We start from the raw sequence: 17875 nt of genomic DNA, 5'->3' as shown, positions 1-17875 counted from the left end.
GTACATTTTCTGAAGTAAAAGAAACTATAACTCTAAATTATTGTGATTATTTATTGAGTATAATTCACCACCTGTTCTCCAAAAGTCACTAGTTTTAGGAGGCATTAAGAGGGGCAGAGCTAAAATCTGAGTCAGAATCAGGAACATCCCTGAAAATCAGGGACAGCTGAGAGGTATGCTTGCTAGTTTCCTTTACTCATGTCTTTTCCATCCTCATGCTTATAATCTTTGGTTTCTCTGCTTTAAGTATCAGCAATAGTTAAAATGTCTCGGTTTTTATGTCTAAACTACTTCCCCTTAGAGAGATCCTTTCTCCTACTTTTCCTACCTCTGTCGCTTAAAACGAACTGCTTCAGTCTGCAGGTTTCAGTTAATCCCTTCAGTATTTCATTTGTTCTGCAGCCTTGTATATTTTCCTTGTTTTCTTTGGTCTGTTTTGCTCTGTAGCTTGTTCTGTGTTTTTATCTTGCAAGTAAGATTTTTTTATCATTTGTTACAGCTCTTAACATGTTTTACTGATCTCTCTACTATTTAAACTTTTGTATGTGTTTTCGAAATCTGTCAAACTCATTTTGTATTTTAGATGCATTAGTACAAGATATTTAAAATATTTTTTCATTGCAAGTACAACTTTATAAGTTGTCCATCTTAAAGTAGACCAGCTTGGTATCAAATGTTTCAGATGTCTGCAGTATCTTTTGAAAAAGCTAACAAAATTGTACCAGAAAGTGGAGGCATTAGTGATGCCCTCATGAACAGGTATACTATGGCTAATTGTGAAGTTCTTAAAATGTACACTTACTAATATGACATGACTTTCCTGTAATATTTTGTAAAATGTTGCAAGTTTTCAGCATAGAAAGTATGTACAAAGATTGCTAAAATTAATGTTTTTCAGCTTCATTTCTATAAGATAAAATTTTAATTCAGTAATATTGTTTTATACCTTAGATCTGCTCTCAGCTGAGTGGGAGGCTAGAAAGAAACCAGAGTGCAAATAGAGCGGAAATTGAAAAAATCAGAGTAAGTTCCTTCTATATTTATTTTATGTTTTCTTATGCTTCTTAAATAATGTTTCACAGAGCACACTGTGATCTTGCCGAGTTTGCTTTCTTGAGAAATTACATTTTTTTGAGTAAACTAATAAAACTGTTTTTCTGTGGACGGTGTAGTTATCCATTGGTATAGTTGCATGAAGGTTAGCACTATAGACTTAATAGCACTTGGACACGCCCTCCTCTCACCAGCAAGGGTGCCAGAACCATAAGGCGAGGGGGGTGCCCCCCCCCCCCCACACACACACTTTCCACAGACTCATGGTCTGTGCCTCTTTATTGACTCACCTGTTAAAAAAAAAAAAAAAAAAAAAAAACTATTCAACCACAATGGCTGAAAATAAACAGGCTTGATTTTAATTAAACATTTGAGTGTGCACATTTTAAAACAGTTGTAGTATTTTTCATCCTGTGTGGACTTTGCATTTTTTTCACTGTACAGCTATAAAGGTGTTATTTTCACTCATAAAAAAGTTGCAGTAATATGGACTTGTAAGTATATTGCACACACCCCCAGGTACGTGTGCATATAGAATTGTTTTATCCTCTGAAAGAGAAAAGTAACAAACTGTGTGCATGCACACAACATTGTGGTTTAGTTTCTCCTTTTGCAGAAGGTCTCTGACTTTTTTTTTAATTGTTCCTCTGTATCCCATAAACTTTTTGATTTTTGGGTAAATCACTGAGAATTCAGTGATGCTAGACATTATAGTTTCATAGTTCTTATTGTTTGGAAACTGCACATTGATGCAAAACCTGATGTCCCCCTACATGGATTGTGCTAAAAGTGAAAAAAAAATGTATATAGTGTGCTCTGGGCAGTGTTTACTGTTATCACTGTCCACATTTTCATGTGGCTCCCTGCCACAATTAAAAAAATAAAAAGTGAATGCACCTGCAAAACAACTATACAGTTCCTATCAGCCTCTAGTTCAAATGACTTTTAGACTAGAGATTGCAGGAAGAGCACCCCGGTTGGTTGTTAACAACAACCAAATGTAAACATGGTAGTCTCTATCATAGGAATACATGACTAAACTGCCAACTCAGTACCAACCAATCACAGGTGCCTATACTTCATAGTGTATAGGTCTTGGATTGGCTACTCATGTTCTACTACTATGGTGAGAAAAAATGACACTGGTGGTCATGGCACATGTTTATATATTTATTGATTCACATATATTCAAGGCAGAGTTCTGTCTTATCAGCACCCACCCACATCATATTGCATTACCTGTCTCCTGGGGTGACAAACAAATCAGGATGAGGATGAATTAAGGAGAGCCCATCTAAATATTAAGGTTTAATAAAAAGCAATATGGATATCACTCTGTTTTTTATGTAACGTATTCCAGAGATGAGAGAAGCATTGAGTAATACATTTGTCTCTCTCTAATTTCTCCAAATCCTTTGGGTTTCTAATACCATGATGGGAATGGACCCCACTCCTAAGTCAAAGTATGGTTAAAGTTCATGAAATTACTATTGTTTCATTGTTTGATGTCAGCCAAAAGTGCTCTTCGCAGCACCCGCAGTGTGCCCAGTAATGACTCATTCTGTAGTTTGTATGGAGTTGCATGCATTAGTAGCGTTTCTAAATAATTTTTTATAAGACCCATTGCTCCTACTACTATTGGAACTGTTTGGATATCTTTCTTCCACATTGCTCTCATTTCTGTTTGCAAATCCTGATATTATATAACTTTATGTCTCTCTGTGTGCAGGACACTGTAGTCACTGGGTGTGGTGATTTCAATGATGTATGCTACTTTTGTCTTCTTTTCCTGGACTACTATATCTGGTTTTCTAGCACCTGTCTTTTGAACATTTGGTAATCGGTAATCCCGTGTGATGTAGACTTCTTCATTTTCTATGATGTTTTGTGGCTCATGTTTCCAGTGTTTTTCAGCCACTTCAACACTATAATGTTTGCACAATCCCCAATGCAGCAGTTTTGCCACATTATTATGCCTTTCAGTATACAATCCTTCTGCCATTAGTATGTCACAACCAGCAACTAGATGTGCGACAGTTTCCAATTCTGTTTTACAAAACCTACATTTGTCTGTTTCTCCCACATGTTCAATGAACTTTGTAAACCAACGTGTATGTAGCCCACTATCTTGTGCCGCAGATATTAACTTTTCATCTCTTGGTTTAAATTCACCTCTCCTTAACCATTCAACATGAGATTCTTCCAGAAGTTTTCTATACTTGCAACTGTATTTATGCATTTTCCACATTTCTTGCCTTTTCATTTGATCCTTCACCTTATATTCTTGTTTTTGTTTTTTAGCACATTCAGTTGCTGCCTGGTTTGTATCTACTTCTGGTTTGATTTCCATTCCTGCTTGATGCCGATATGCTTCTGCTAAGTTAAGCAGGGAAGTCATCTTAGATTTATTCTTTTCAGGTTTCAAAACTTTCATTATGCTTGGGTCTCATGAGGTCAGCAGATGTGTGGAGTCCCACGATTGCATATCTGTACATGTAATCAGTTTCAAGGAGGCCCATTCTTCCTTTGGAATGGGGAAATACATAATCTTTGGTATGCACTGATTTTTATAAATCATTTGGTGAGCATGAAGCATCCTTCTTGTCTTAATATCTAATCTATCCAACACGTTTTTGGGCCAATCAATCACTCCAAAACTGTAAGTTAGGACAGGAAGAGCAAATTGGTTTATAGCTTGGATTTTGTTCCTAGATGTCAATGCTGTTTTCAGGATTAATTTAAGTCTTCTAAAGTATTCCTTACCAAGTTTTACTCGCATTTGTTCATGTTTTATTGCTGATCCTTCATCAATTATACACTCCCTTTTGCTCAATTTATTTTATATCATATTCTTGTCCCAATCTGATGTTTTCCTGGTGCTGCAGTTTTCCTGCTTTAAAGTTTGCTTTTGCACATTTATCAAAACCAGACGATATTCTAATATCTGTAAAAGTTTTGACAACCTGCAGCTGTGCTTTCCATTCCTTATCTGATGAGCTATACAGTTTTAAATCATCGACAAAGAGAAGATAAGTCTTTAGGCTTTGTTGTTTTCTAGGAGCCAAATTATAGCCATGGCCTAAGCTGTTAAGTAAACAGCGTAATGGGTTAAGGGCAGGGCAGAACAGGAACGGTGACAGTCATCCTGGAATATCCCCCTTTGAATTGTTATCCTTGGGATAATAATTTGTCCTTTATCATGGCTTAATTTCAGAGTGGTCTGCCATTGTTTCATGGTCACTGTAATGTAGTCAATCAGTGTAGGGTGTATTTTATAGATTTTTAAGCACTCTTTTGTCCATGAATGTGGGATACTATCAAATGCTTTTTTGTAGTCAATCCATGCCATACCTACCTTCTTTCCCTTTTTACAGCTCTTCACTATGACTTTATTTAACAACAAATGATCCTATGTTCCATATGACTTTCTTTTATTGTCCTTTTGTTCTGCCATAATTGAGTTTTCTTCAAAATGACTATAAACTCTGTTGGCATCCGTTCCCGTGTATAGTTTGTATGTCGTTGGAAGCCAAGTTATTGGCCTATAATTTTTGGAGTAGCTTGCAGGTTCACTCTTAAGTAGGATCATTGTTTTACCTGTTGTTAGCCAGATTGATGTGTATTCAGGGTGCGCATATAAATAGTTCTTACTCATGGCTAGGTCTTCATGCAAAGATGTTAATACTTTTAACTGAAAGTTAGGTACTGCATCTGGACCTGGGGTTTTTCAGTTAGAGGCTTTTCTTAACTTTGTTTCAATCTCTTTGGCTGTTACTTCATCCCATTTCATATCCTGTACCTTTAAACTTCTTATTCTTTCTTTTACTACTTTTATCCATGTAGCATCTTTGTTGTGCTCCGCAGGATCTTCATAGATACTTCTCCAAAATGCATCTATTTCTTTTTTTTTGTTAGTCTTTTAATTCCTTTTACCTTGTTTCCCAATTCTCTATAAAACTTTTTTGGGTCATCACTAAATTGCTTATTGTGTACTTTTCATTTACATTTATCTGCATATCTTCTAAGTTTTTCCACCTGTGCTGAATTTTTTAAATTTGTTATTTGCAATAGTGCATGATAGATCCTGGTCTGTTCTAATATTGTGCATTGCTTTTATTACATCTATCTTTCTTAGTATTTTTGTTGATCTATTCCTTCTTCTATAGTCCTCTAACAGTGACACTGCTTGTCTTAATTGCTTTATATTTTTCTCTGTTCCATACTTCTACGATGGTATTCAATTTCTCCCCTTCGTTTTCCTCACTACCATGTGCTCTTGTGGTAGAACTTTATCAGTTATTAATTTAGTAGCACAGTAGTATATCCTGTTTACATCTGTTATATTGCATGGATCTCTGTGGACAGTCCTAATTACTGTGTATATTTGTTTAATCAGACTTCTGACTTTTGGGGTTTTATTGACCTTCTGCAGTCTATTTCTTTCATTGATTTTAATATATCTGTTTCTATTAAATCAAGGAACTCTTCTCTTAGATTATTTTCTTCCAAGCTGAGGGCACATCCCTTATTTTTCGTTTCCTGCGGGCATACTATAGAAAGTTCTATAGCATTTTTCTGTGGCAGCTTCTCCTCAATTTCATCCTGTACCATCTGTTGCTTTGTCATATGGGAACTCACTGGCCTATCACTCCTCAACATTGACTGCATCAGAGTTTCCACAATTTCCTGTTCCTTCCTTTGCTGTCTAGCTTCAAGTGAATGTTTATACTGGTTTCCTGTGGAAGGCTCCAAAATATCTTGATATGGCACCTGACGTATTGCTTTCTGTTCCACTGGTTTCCCCTTAATTTGGATATCCATTGCTCTATCCTGTTGTAGTGCTTTCTGCATTAGATTTTCTACACTGAATCCTTCACTTTGCAGGTGCTCCATAACCTCAATTTCTATTTCTGTAACTTTTCCATTACTAATTTCCTTTTCTACTTTTCCTCTCTGTCATCTTATTTTTTGTATTGTAAAATTTTCCATATCCGGAGTCCTTTGACTGTATTTCTCTTCAAATATCTTTGGTGCTGCTCTTTTTGTATTGGTTAGTTTTGCTTTCTCCTTTGCATAAATATTGCACCATATTAAATCTTTTTTTTCTTTCCCATGTCCATATTTCTTCTTCAGATGTCTCCTGATCATCCTTCTTCTCTCTACTTTGAGGACTCACTCCATCGTGCTATAAAATAATCTGTGTTAGACCTTCTACATTAAATCCTTCACTTTGTAGGCACTCCATAACTCAACTTCTGCTTCACTTGTTACCTTTTCTACGTTCCATCTTTGTGATTTTTCTTATTGTTAAATTCTCCATATCTGGATGCTTTTGCCTGTATTTCTCTTCAAATATCTTTGGGGCTGCTTTTTGTATATTGATTAATTTGGCTTTCTCCTTTGAATAAATATTGCACCATAGCGAATCCCACTTTCTTTCCCATGTCAATATTTTTTTTTGTACTTTTCAAAAATATCCAGGTTTTGGTGTTTACATTTTCGCACTTCCACAGATGTTTCTTTTTCCAGTTAGCTCAAAGTTTCTTGATCGAGAAACTGTTTTTTTCAAAAATCTGTTGTATTAATGAACGCAAGTTTTCATTTGAAGCTTCTGACAGTTTTTCCCACGGAAGTGTTTTTCTTTCCTCTAATTTATCTCTTAATCTTTTTGTATATCCTTGAGTTGGAAATTCTGGGCTTTTTGCATAATAGTAACAATACATCATTTCTTTCTTATCCTCAATAGTCCACTGTATCGTCTTTATGGCTCTTGTTTGGCCCATCAGTTTTTGTGATTTTTGTGAACTGCTACTTCCTTCTACAACCGGGGGGGGCATCCTCCCCCTGGGCCTGGCCACATTGTAGGAATGTTTCTGTATTTTGAGGATTATACACGGTTTAATGTTAAGTTGTCTATCTCGCCTTCATTCTTGCTGGATGGGTTCGGAGCCGATCCTCGGCTCCAACTCGGCAATCTACTAAAGCTCGAGAGCTATTTACTGGCTCGAGGCCCTCCCTATATACCACAATGCTAGGCGTCAGATCCCCAGATCTCATTTGCCGCTTCAGCTACGAGGTTGCGATTTACTTCGCTCCAGGTCGTATTAATCTTTTTTATATATATATATATATATATATATATATGTGTATATATATATATATATATATATATATATATATTAAAAGTTAACTTTAATTTTTTCTCGATAACCTTTCTTATATTTATAACTTCCCAGTTACTTTGCTCTCTGTTTACTCCCTAATATTCCCTCTTAGAAACTCGTTTTAGTTAGAGAGTTTCTTCCCCCCCCCCCCATTTTTTCTCGGTGGCTAATCTCCCCTCCCTTTCCTTGTGTTATAGGGTAGTGTTAGCTCTTTTACTTTATTACAGTTGTAGACTTGTATATACATAGTTATATATAGTTTAATTTTGTTAGCTTAACTAGTGCGTGTGTGTGTGTGTTCTGTGTATTTAAGCACTAGTGACTTTTTTCTTTGGTATCCATCTTGTCTAAGGATACCAAAGTCTCAGATTTTAAGAAGTGTGACCCGTGCTGTCAGAAGATGTCTCTGACAGACGGTCACACTTCTTGCGTTTATTGCTTGGGCCCCCTACACCTGCAGGACTCCTGCTCGGTCTGTCATGCCTTCAGCCCGAGAGTCCTGCAGAGGCGTAGGAACAAGCTCATCCTGAGAGGCTTACTTAAGCCAGAAGGATCCCCGACCAAGCCTTCGTCAGGTAAATCCTCTAAGCCCTCCAAGCTGTCGGCTCCCAGTTCGGAGCTGTCGCCTGGTGGAGCACCTGCCTCCTCGTCGGCTCTGGCCGGAGCCGACAACCTCTAGACCTCAGTCAGCACCGACTTTACTGTCGGAACCATCTTCGAGCCGAAAACGTTCTAGGTCCCCTTCCCTGGAATCGGTTCACTCGGCTCTGAGGTCACCATTACTCCAATCTGAGAAAAGCTATAGGTCCCACTCATCTCAGTCTTCCAGGCTATCTGATCATGACCTAGAGAGGGTGGTCAGCAGACTCCTTAAGTCGCAGGCCCTGGCCAAAATTTTAACCAGCCCATCTCAACAGACTGTGGCTGTCCCGGTATCTACAGCAGTTTCTCCTCTGACTCCCTCCTTCTGTTCAGAGCCGGAGCCGGTTGGGGCTCGAATCCTGGTGACGTCGGAACAGATACCACACCTTTCGGCTCCTTTGTCGGCAGCGATGTCTTCCTTGGTTCTGTCCTTGGAGGGATCTGGGCCCCGAGACTCCCTCGTCGGCTCCGAGGGAGCCAGTGGCATCGGACCCTTGTCCAACCCTGTTCTCCTTCTTGGAGCATTGGCGCAGGTAAGCTCGGCCCCGACATTGGCCTCAGAGCCATCCCTCTCTGTGTCAACAGGGGTTCTCATCTCCTCGGAGTGGGGACCTTCTGCTCTGCTTGACAGGGGCGCCTTCGAGGTCATGAGGAGTGTGCTGACTCCTGAGTCGGCCCCTCGATCAGCCCCTTCGGCTCCTCCCCCCATGGTGCCTGCATCAGTCTCTTTCCACCCTCCTGACCCCAAGCGTGGAAAGCAGACGCTCCAGGTCACCCCATTGGGCGTATCTTCCTCTTTCGAGGCCTCCCACAATCTTTCGGAGGAGCCCCCCCGGAAGAGAAAATGTAAGAGGAAACATGTCGACTCCCCCGAGTCATTCACGTCTGATACCGACTTGGAGGATTCGGAAGGGTCCCCAAGATCCCCCTCTGAGGATGTGTCCTTTTCAGACATCCTAGAAATCCTTAAGCAGAGGGGGAACTGGACTGCCCTTAACCCTTCGGAGGACGAGTCGGTCTACCTGGACGCGTTTGGTACTCGCCCTTCCACCTCCTGGATGTCTCCACCTTTCGACCCACTAATGGAAGTGGTGGCTCGAAAGGCGTGGTCAGCCCCGGACACAGTGGAACCAACTCCCCGTAGGCCCACTAAATTTATTACAGCCCCACCCAACAAGCAATTTTTGACAAAAGGTGTCCCTGTTGATGCTATGGTGGTTGTAGCAGCCACAAAGAAGGAGTTGGCTGACCCTTTGGTGCCTGTCCATCCACCTAATAAAGAATCTAGGACAATGGACAGGTACGGGAAGCGGGTGTTTTCCTCAGCGACCTTCTCTATGTGGTTGATGAATTATCTGTGCCATTTCACCCTTCTCCAAAGGTATCTTCTTAAGGAACTGGGTGATACCCTTCAGGATCCATCAGCTGCGGGAGCTCAAGACAAGATAAACTCCCAGCTGGCGACCCTTAATTCTATCGTCAGCTCCTCCATGTGGCTCATTTCTTATGCAGCTGATGGGGCGAGTAGGGCCGCAGGTACAGGCGTGGCTTTGAGAAGACATGTCTGGATGCGGTTATGCAGCTTTGCTGACCCCTTTAAGGCGTCCTTCACCAGTACCCCCTTTGATGGTTCAGCTCTGTTTGGACCACAGGTGAAAGATACCCTTACCAGGTGTGAGCAGGAAGGCAAGACTCTCTCTGCTGTGGAAGTTCGTTTTTCCATTCCCTCTAGACCATACCCCAAGGGTCAGAAGAATGGAAAAATGTGGTTTCGGAAACCCCAGGGATTCGTGCCTGACACATATGGCGAGTTTCCCTTCAGGGGCAGGGGTGGGAACAATAATAGACGCCGCCCGAGGGACAGAGGGGGCCCACAGAATCAGGGTAGCAGAGAATCGTTCTCTGACAAAACCTTTTAGCACCCCTGAGGGGCTGCCTGACTGTCCGCCTTCGGAGGCAGTAGGGGGAAGATTGTCACTGTACCCAGAAGCCTGGCAACTCTTCACACAAGACAAATGGGTACGGTCTATCATATCCAAGGGTTACAAGATTCCCTTTGTCCACACCCCGGTACAAACAACCAAGTCCCTTCCAGATGTTCCACCCGGTCTAAGGGAACAGGCAGTACTAGAAATTTCAAAACTGCTAGACAAACGGGCCATCCAGCCATTCCCAGCAGACCAGCAAGGATCCGGAATCTACTCCAAGTTCTTTTCAAAAAAGACAGGGGACTGGAGACCCATTTTGGATTTCAGCAGGCTAAACAAGTCTGTTCAAAGAACAAAGTTCCGGATGGTCACGCTCCAGTCCATTCTACCCTTTTTGGGTCAGGACAATTGGATGTGCTTCATAGATCTTCGGGATGTAAACTACCATATCAAAATGAACAGGTGCTCCAGAAGGTTTCTCCGATTCCGGCTGGGAGCCAGTCACTATCAATTCAGGGCCCTGCCCTTTGGTCTCACCACAGCCCCCAGGGTGTTCACCAAGTGCATGGCAGTGGTTACGTCTCACCTGAGACAGTGAGGATTCCAGGTGTTTCCATATCTCGACAACTGGCTCCTCACTGCTCCCACCAGGTATCAACTACTGCGAGCCAGGGATTATAACATCCAAACTTGCACCGAGCTAGGTATATCAATAAATTTCGAAAAGTCTGCATTGTCACCTTCTCAGTCTATTATCTTTATAGGTGCAATCTTAAATTCAAAAGATCTGTCTGCAAGGCTTCCTCTCGACAGAGTTTCAGAAATCCGCCGACATGTGCAAGTCTTACTACAGTGCAACAGGATTCATGCCAGAGTTGTACTAAAGACCTTGGGCCTCATGGCAGCAGCAATCATACTAGTTCCCCTGGCTCGCTTTCACATGCAGCTTCTTCAGTGGATGCTTTTTACTCAATGGTCCTTTCAGTAGCTTCCAATGTCTCACAAGATAATAATCACTCAGTCATGCAAAGACCACCTAGCTTGGTGGATGGTCTCCCCTCTGATACTCCAGGGCAGACCGTGTGTTCTTCCTCCTCCTGTTGCCACAGTGACCACGGATGCCTCCCTGTTCTGGTGGGTGGGGCATTTTCAGGGCAGGACTGTCCAAGGCACCTGGCAACCTCTAGAGTACCATCTGCACATAAATGTCTTGGAGATGAGAGTGGTGCTTTTGGCGTTGCAAGCTCTTCAGGACTCTCTACCCACCAGGACTATTACAATTCAGACAGACAAGGATGATCCTCATTGCCCCTTACTGGCCTCGACAGATTTGGTTCCCGTTCCTGCATCACCACCTGCTGGAGCAGCCGTGGAATCTGGACCCAGTGCCAGACCTCTTTGTCCATCAGTCGGGCGGGCTGCACCAGTCCCTTCAGTCTCTCAACCTTACAGCTTGGTTGCTCCACTTCCAACTTTAGCCAGGCTTCCGCTGATATATCAGCCGGTGCGTGAAATCATCCTTTCTTCGCACAAATCTGCCACCAGGAAGACTTATGCTAGTAAGTGGAAACGTTTCTCCTTCTGGGCAGAGGCTAGGAATATTGACTCTTTTACAGCCCCTGTCCATCATGTTTTAGATTTTTTAGCAGAGCTCTTTCAAGCTGGTTCCTCCTCTGCCACCATTAGGGTCCAATTAGCTGCTATTGCAAATTTCCATGCTAGCCTGTCAGAAACCAGCATCATGTCCCACAAACTTTGCAAGGCCTTTCTCAAAGGAACTTTATTACTGAGGCCCCCGGTGAGGGATCCCCGCCTCCGTGGGACTTGAACTTGATATTGGCTTCCTTGATTCTCCCCCCCCTTTGAACCAGCGGCTTCCTGTTCCTTAAAATTGCTCTCCTGAAAGACTCTCTCTTTGGTAGCCATCACATCAGCTAGGAGAGTTTCGGAACTTCAAGCCCTCTGTATTCGTCCTCCTTATCTTGTGTTTCATAAGGACAGAGTTTCACTTAGGCCTAATCCTTCGTTTTTACCCAAGATACCTTCTGAAACAAATCTGTATCAGTCTATTGATCTGCCCGTATTTTTTCCTAACTATTTGAACAAAGCTGAACAAAATTCACAGGCAATTACATTTCTACTTGGACAGGACAAAGCAAATAAGAAAATCAGACCAACTTTTCCTATCCTATGCTGAGGGCAAACAAGAATGGCCAGTTTCCAAAGTAACCTTATCCAGGTGGTTGTCCTCTATTATTACCTTGATTTATCAACTCAGACATAAACAACTCCCTGCTAAACCTAAAGGTTATTCCACCAGAGCATTGGCTACGTTGGTAGCCTTTCAAGCAAGACTACCAATGGAATCTATTTGTGCCGCAGCCACTTGGGCCACTCCTCATACATTCATTTTGCATTATAAGTTGGATGTGGCCTCTAGGAATAGAGCTGAGTTTGGTTCCACTGTGCTCAAGAGTCTGTTCCGATGAGCCACCCTGGACTAAGGTGCTAGGGACGCTGTCCCATCCAGCAAGAATGAAGGCGAGATAGACATCTTAACATTAAGAAGTTATGTACCTACCATAATGTTCCATGTTAGTTGTCTTCTTCTCGCCTTCTTTCTTGCATCCCACCCTCCATCCCCCTAGCCTGGACAGACCGAGAAGAGTCCCCTTTTGGGGCCTTCTTTCTCTGGACAACTCTGATGTACATTGTGTCCTCCTCTGTCTTTGTACTATAGTTTTCCTTGTGGTTGGACAGGTGTCCTTGAATCTTTCCTTGGTGTTAGCTCTGCCAAATGAGATCTGGGGATCTGACGCCTAGCATTGTGGGATATAGGGAGGGCCTCGAGCCAGTAAATAGCTCTCGAGCTTTAGTAGATTGCCGAGTCGGAGCCGAGGATCGGCTCCGAACCCATCCAGCAAGAAAGAAGGCGAGAAGAAGACAACTAACATGGAACGTTATGGTAGGTACATAACTTCTTATTTTTTCCAGTCCTGGCACCAGAGCGCATACCAGGATTGGGCACTTTTATATCCTGGGTCTTGTGCACCCAGCTATCTTTTTTTTTGTTTTTGACTTAATTCTGTCCGTGATATATGCTATATGAATACAGTCTATATATCAGTGTCACCTTGGTGAGATTTTGTGAAAAACAGGGTTCACGTTGTGACGGTATTCCGCAAGGCTTGAGGATGAATTAAATTTCAGCACTACTACTCTCCTTTGCTTGCTGATTTTTCATCTTTCCATCTGTCCCTCCAGCATGTCTTATTTCTATGTTGATGGAGATTCAAGACTTTAGTTTGAATGTTTGTGGAACCTTTTTGTAGAGGTGTAGGAGATCTAGGAGGGTTGAGTTATCAGTAACACATAATGGTCGTCAGAAATCACAGCACAGGAGTCTGTGCAAAGAATAAAATGTTAGACTTTCAAGCCCGTCTTGGTAAATGAGGCTTCTTGGGTCTTTGTAGCTGTGTGATGTGTTTGAACAGAGGCATACATAAAGGGGAATTATATTCTACAGTTGGTCTGATCATGGTAGAGTGTAGAAGAAAGATAACTTGTTTTGACTTGGATGCGAACCTACATATTACTAAGTGGACAAGACAGAAGGATTTCCAGACTACATTGCTACATGGTTGTCAAAAGATAGAGAGTAGTGTCGAGATTTTTCCTGACATAGCATTCTGGAGTGGGGTGCCAGCTTTAATGTAAACTGCTGTTAGGTTTTGTTTATCTAAGGTGACAGTGCTACACTCCTTTGCATTTAACTTAATTTTATTTCCTAATACACCATTGCTTTTGTATGGTTTAGCCCTTGCTGGTACCAGTTGCTGAGTGAATGACAACATTACTTAGAATAACAGCATTTGAAATAGTGTCAAAGGTCTTACCTTGATCTCCGTACACTGTATGAACTGCATGGCTGCTATCCATAGCTACAGTAACTTAAAGTAGTTTACTAAATCAAATAGTTATGATCTCCTTTTTATGAAACCATACTGTTGTGGGTCTAGAGCATTATATTTTATATATTGGAGTGTATAAATCAGATATAAATGAATACATTAAAGGACTTTACAGACAGGTTGATAGGTCTTTAGTTCTTGGGATCTGAGGTGTATCCTTTTTATGGAGGGGCATAACGTTAGCCATTTTCAAAGACTCTGGAATATACCCTGTGACTATGCTTAAGCCAAACAGTTACAGTAGCTAAAGAAGGATTTCTCATCTTTGACTGCAGATGCCAATTTTAATTTGTGTTCTACTGTGGTCTTCCTTAAGGTAGCTTTCATATTTATACTGAGCTTTTTAACAGAATTTTTAAAGCAGGTAGAGTTTGATTCATCATACGTCTTCAGTGTTTTTTTCCTTTTATTATATAACTTGTTAATGTTGTATTCCACCCAGATAGTTTATTTTTTACATTCCCAGTATATTTGGATATTTAGTATTGATTGTGACAGCTTAGATTATGCTGTTTCTTAGAATAGTATAAAATTAATTGGCATAAGCGACAGCTGAGACTACATGGGGAAGGGAAATTTTGCATTTTAATTTTGAGAGTTCATCATATAGTTTTAATAGGTTAGTCTTTTTAAAGTCTGTGAATTCTGGCCATGGGAACTGTGTTAGAGTGTACTGTATGTGCTGGCCTAGGTTGCCTGAGTGCAGATGATGAACCAACTTCCATGTTGTGTCACAGAGGCTTGTTAGTACTACATATTGTTTCTTGTATGAATGGACCTGTGGGATTACTTGTCATGATATACAGCACACACACTTGATGCAGAACATTGGCATTGGTGTGGTAGGATCTCTGGGACTGGCCACTGTGATATGGCACAGATGTATAGTACCTAATGTCAGCACCAGTTTGAATGGGCTTTCATGGGACTGGCTGCCATAACAAGGCATGAAGGCTTGTCACAGTAATGCCTTCTAAGGGAAGATCTTTGGGCTGCTGTAAGACTTGTTGCTGTGCAGCACTGTAACCAAAATGCTGTCTGTGTCATGTAGCCAAAGAGATGATGTGCTGCAGTGCCAAATCATAGCCTATACATTTTATGGGAGGCGCAGTATGTCTCTGGTGTGTACAATTTGTGAATTCCTGGCCACACCCTTGGTTGATGCCTCATATTTTTGGGTCTATATTACATGATCGAAGTTTCAAAACCTCAAATCTGATATGGTCGACACCATATAATCGAAGTCTTGAAACGTCGAAAATCTAATAAAACACAACAACTTACAAGAACAAACCATTTAAACGCTTTAAGCAGGGGGAAAGCCCACTGCACCCTCCACGTGGGGGGCTGCGCCCCCCCATACCCCCTGCTACTTAAATATGCCAACTCTGAGATCGCACTACAGTGCAGAAAAGGGAAATCTTCCCTTTCCGTGCTGTATGGAGATCTCTGTTAAAAGATTCAAAGTTTCAGGACTTCGATCATATGGCGTTGACCATATCAGATTCGAAGTTTTGAAACTTCGATCTTCTGATATAGACCCCATATTTTTACCTTGTTCCTCATAAAAGTTTTGCCTTTCTGGTAAGTCAATAGGATGAAGTCAGTCAGCAATGTTGTCATTAGAGCTTCATACTTATTATTGTGCAAAAAAAATGTATGTTGATGCAAAACCTGTTGTTCTATTCATTTTTTAAGTGAATTAGAGTAATATTTAAACATTTTCCCAGATTTTGGGCCTTTATCCCTTTACTATTGTTGACTTTGCCTTGAGTTCTTTAGCAAAGAAGTTGAGAGGTATGGAAGAAGGAGATCCTGACAGATTTAGTTCAACCACCTTAGTATTGGAAAGACAGTGGTCCTCCAGCTTGTCTTACAATTGTTGACTTATACTTTTTTTCTCGGCTGTTTCAGTGTACCATGCTGCTTTCTCCTAGGGACTCTTCCATTCATGGGGCATGAGCTCTGGAAGGCTTTGTAAATGGGTTTGCTGATCCTGGGATGACTTTCTTCTCTGGTACACTGATGAGGATTACTGACACTAATAATGACAGTAATAATACAAATAACTTTTGAGTTGCAGACTTCACATTCTTTAGAAGAGTGGGTGCTAATGTAGAACCTGTACTCTAGCCAGTTTTTAAATACTTAAGAGATGAGGACTGTTTTCATATTTATTTGTGATTGTGGGCTTTTGCCACTCCTTAACTTTTGGTTTTGTTCCTGATTGCTGTGCTAAATGGTTGAGAGCTATGACTAGGGTTCATTTTGAGTAGTTTGTTAAGGGCAAAGTGATTAATCCTGTATCAAGAAAATTATCTACATTGCTGTGGCTACTTTTAACCACTTTTTGTGATTACAGATGATTACCAGTAGTTGTTGCTTATTGGGATGGTATTTGGTTCATGATAGCAAAGGACAATTAGGATAATCACAACTAACTTATCACAGGTGTGGCTTTGATGAGGGTTATGGCAGACAGAGCATAGTGCCTAAAAGCTCCAAACTGAAATACATCAGTGGTGATTTTTTTTTTTTGTCACTTTTTCTGCAGGAATCCAAATAGATTTGTGTACAGTGATAACAGTTAGGGTTCCCACCTATCCGTTTTTTTTTTCCGGACTATCTGGAAATTAAACCTGTTGTCTGGTAGTCCGGAAAACAGACTATCAGAGTTTGTTAAATCGGCTGATTTACTACACTTTTTTTTTAACAGAAAAGCATAGTAAATCAGCTGAAAGCAAGCATCTGGAGTGGAAAAAGAGGGTGTTCCCCATCAGATGATGTCATAGCGGTGTCACAAAATGGATGGAACATGGAGAGGAGAGGGGGTGGGAATGGGCAAGGTTACATGTGATGCGAGGGGTGTGACCTTGGTCTGGTTTTATCCATAATGAAAGGTGGCAACCCTAGTAACAGTACACACTGCCTACAGCATCCTGTACTTGTATCATTTTTTTGTTTAGTTTTTACTGAAGATTATGGGGAGGTGATGTGTCCTATAGCTGAAGTGAAGTAGATTACTGTGGCTGTTTCTTTGTCAGAGCAATTGTTTGTCCCTTTTTCCTCAAACAAATTGGGCTCACCTGTTTCTAAAATTATCTTAGCCAAATGGCTTACTGATTGCATTTCCTTTGTTTATAGAAAGCAAGGCCTGTCCCTGCCCAGGCCTCCTAAAGCACACTCCGCCAGGTCCATGGCTATATCTTCCATCTTTTGTTCTAGATTTGTGCAGCAGCTACCTTGTCTAATGCTCATACTTTTATTGCTCATTACAAATTGGATTTGATTTCAAGAAGTAGGGCTGCCTTTGGTTCTGCAGTACTCCAGAATATCCTTCCATGAGGTCCACAAAAGGTACATGTAGCTGGGGACTCTGTCCCAATGATTGAGGAACAAATGAAAAGGACAACATCAAATATTGAAGTTATGTACTAATCATAATTATCTATCTGTGTTGTCCATTTTCATTCTTCTTCAAGTCACCACCCTCCATCCCCTTCTTGTTATCTAATGGAGCAGCCTTATGGTTTATTACAAAGCATCTGTTCCAAGTTTGAGCCCCACTTCTGCTACTGTTAGTTTTACTTTGTCTTAACGTAGGATTAGTTCCTTCGGTAGCTTATAAGGCAGCAAACGTGATCTGAGGTATACCAGGTTGATCAAGGCATTATGGGTAAAGGGAGGAGTTCAAGATTAAGATCTGAGAGTCTGTATATTGCAGCCAAGTTCTATCCAAGGTCGGATTTGATACCCAGTAGTTGAGGAAGAATGAAAATGGGTAGCACAGATGCATAGTTTTGGTGAGTAGATCACTTTAATGTTGTCTAGGTTCATCCCATTTCATTACATCATCCCCTTTTATCATCTGCTCCCAAAAATTTAATTTCATTGTTCTTTATTGTCTAATTGTTCATTATGTTTTCTTCTGTCTTTCTTGTTGTATATAATGTATTGTATTGTATTTATTATTCTATTTTTCCAAGGTCTAACTTCATTTAAAGTGAAAGCATTCTTAATAGTTTGATGTGCATAAGGCTGTACATAAAACTGTTTGTTCCTGTTTTTGATCTGCCCAGTTGCCTATGTGTGATCCTGTAGTTGCCTCATTGGGCAC

General features: G+C 41.0%; 1 protein-coding gene across 2 annotated transcripts in view; it reads left to right on the top strand.

Annotated features, from left to right (window-relative positions):
- RABGAP1 (RAB GTPase activating protein 1) overlaps positions 1-17875 on the top strand; it is a 4144188-nt gene that overhangs the window by 3830767 nt on the left and 295546 nt on the right. For both annotated transcript variants that reach the window (XM_044058459.1, XM_044058460.1), the window contains one exon: positions 952-1023. In XM_044058459.1, the coding sequence (XP_043914394.1) occupies positions 952-1023 (72 nt within the window). The remainder of the gene's footprint in view (positions 1-951; positions 1024-17875) is intronic.

Source organism: Protopterus annectens, chromosome 16.part0, assembly GCF_019279795.1.
Source record: "Protopterus annectens isolate FY-2018-M chromosome 16.part0, PAN1.0, whole genome shotgun sequence".
NCBI classification, from domain to species: Eukaryota; Metazoa; Chordata; order Ceratodontiformes; family Protopteridae; genus Protopterus; species Protopterus annectens.
This window is presented reverse-complemented; position numbering and strand designations above follow the sequence as displayed.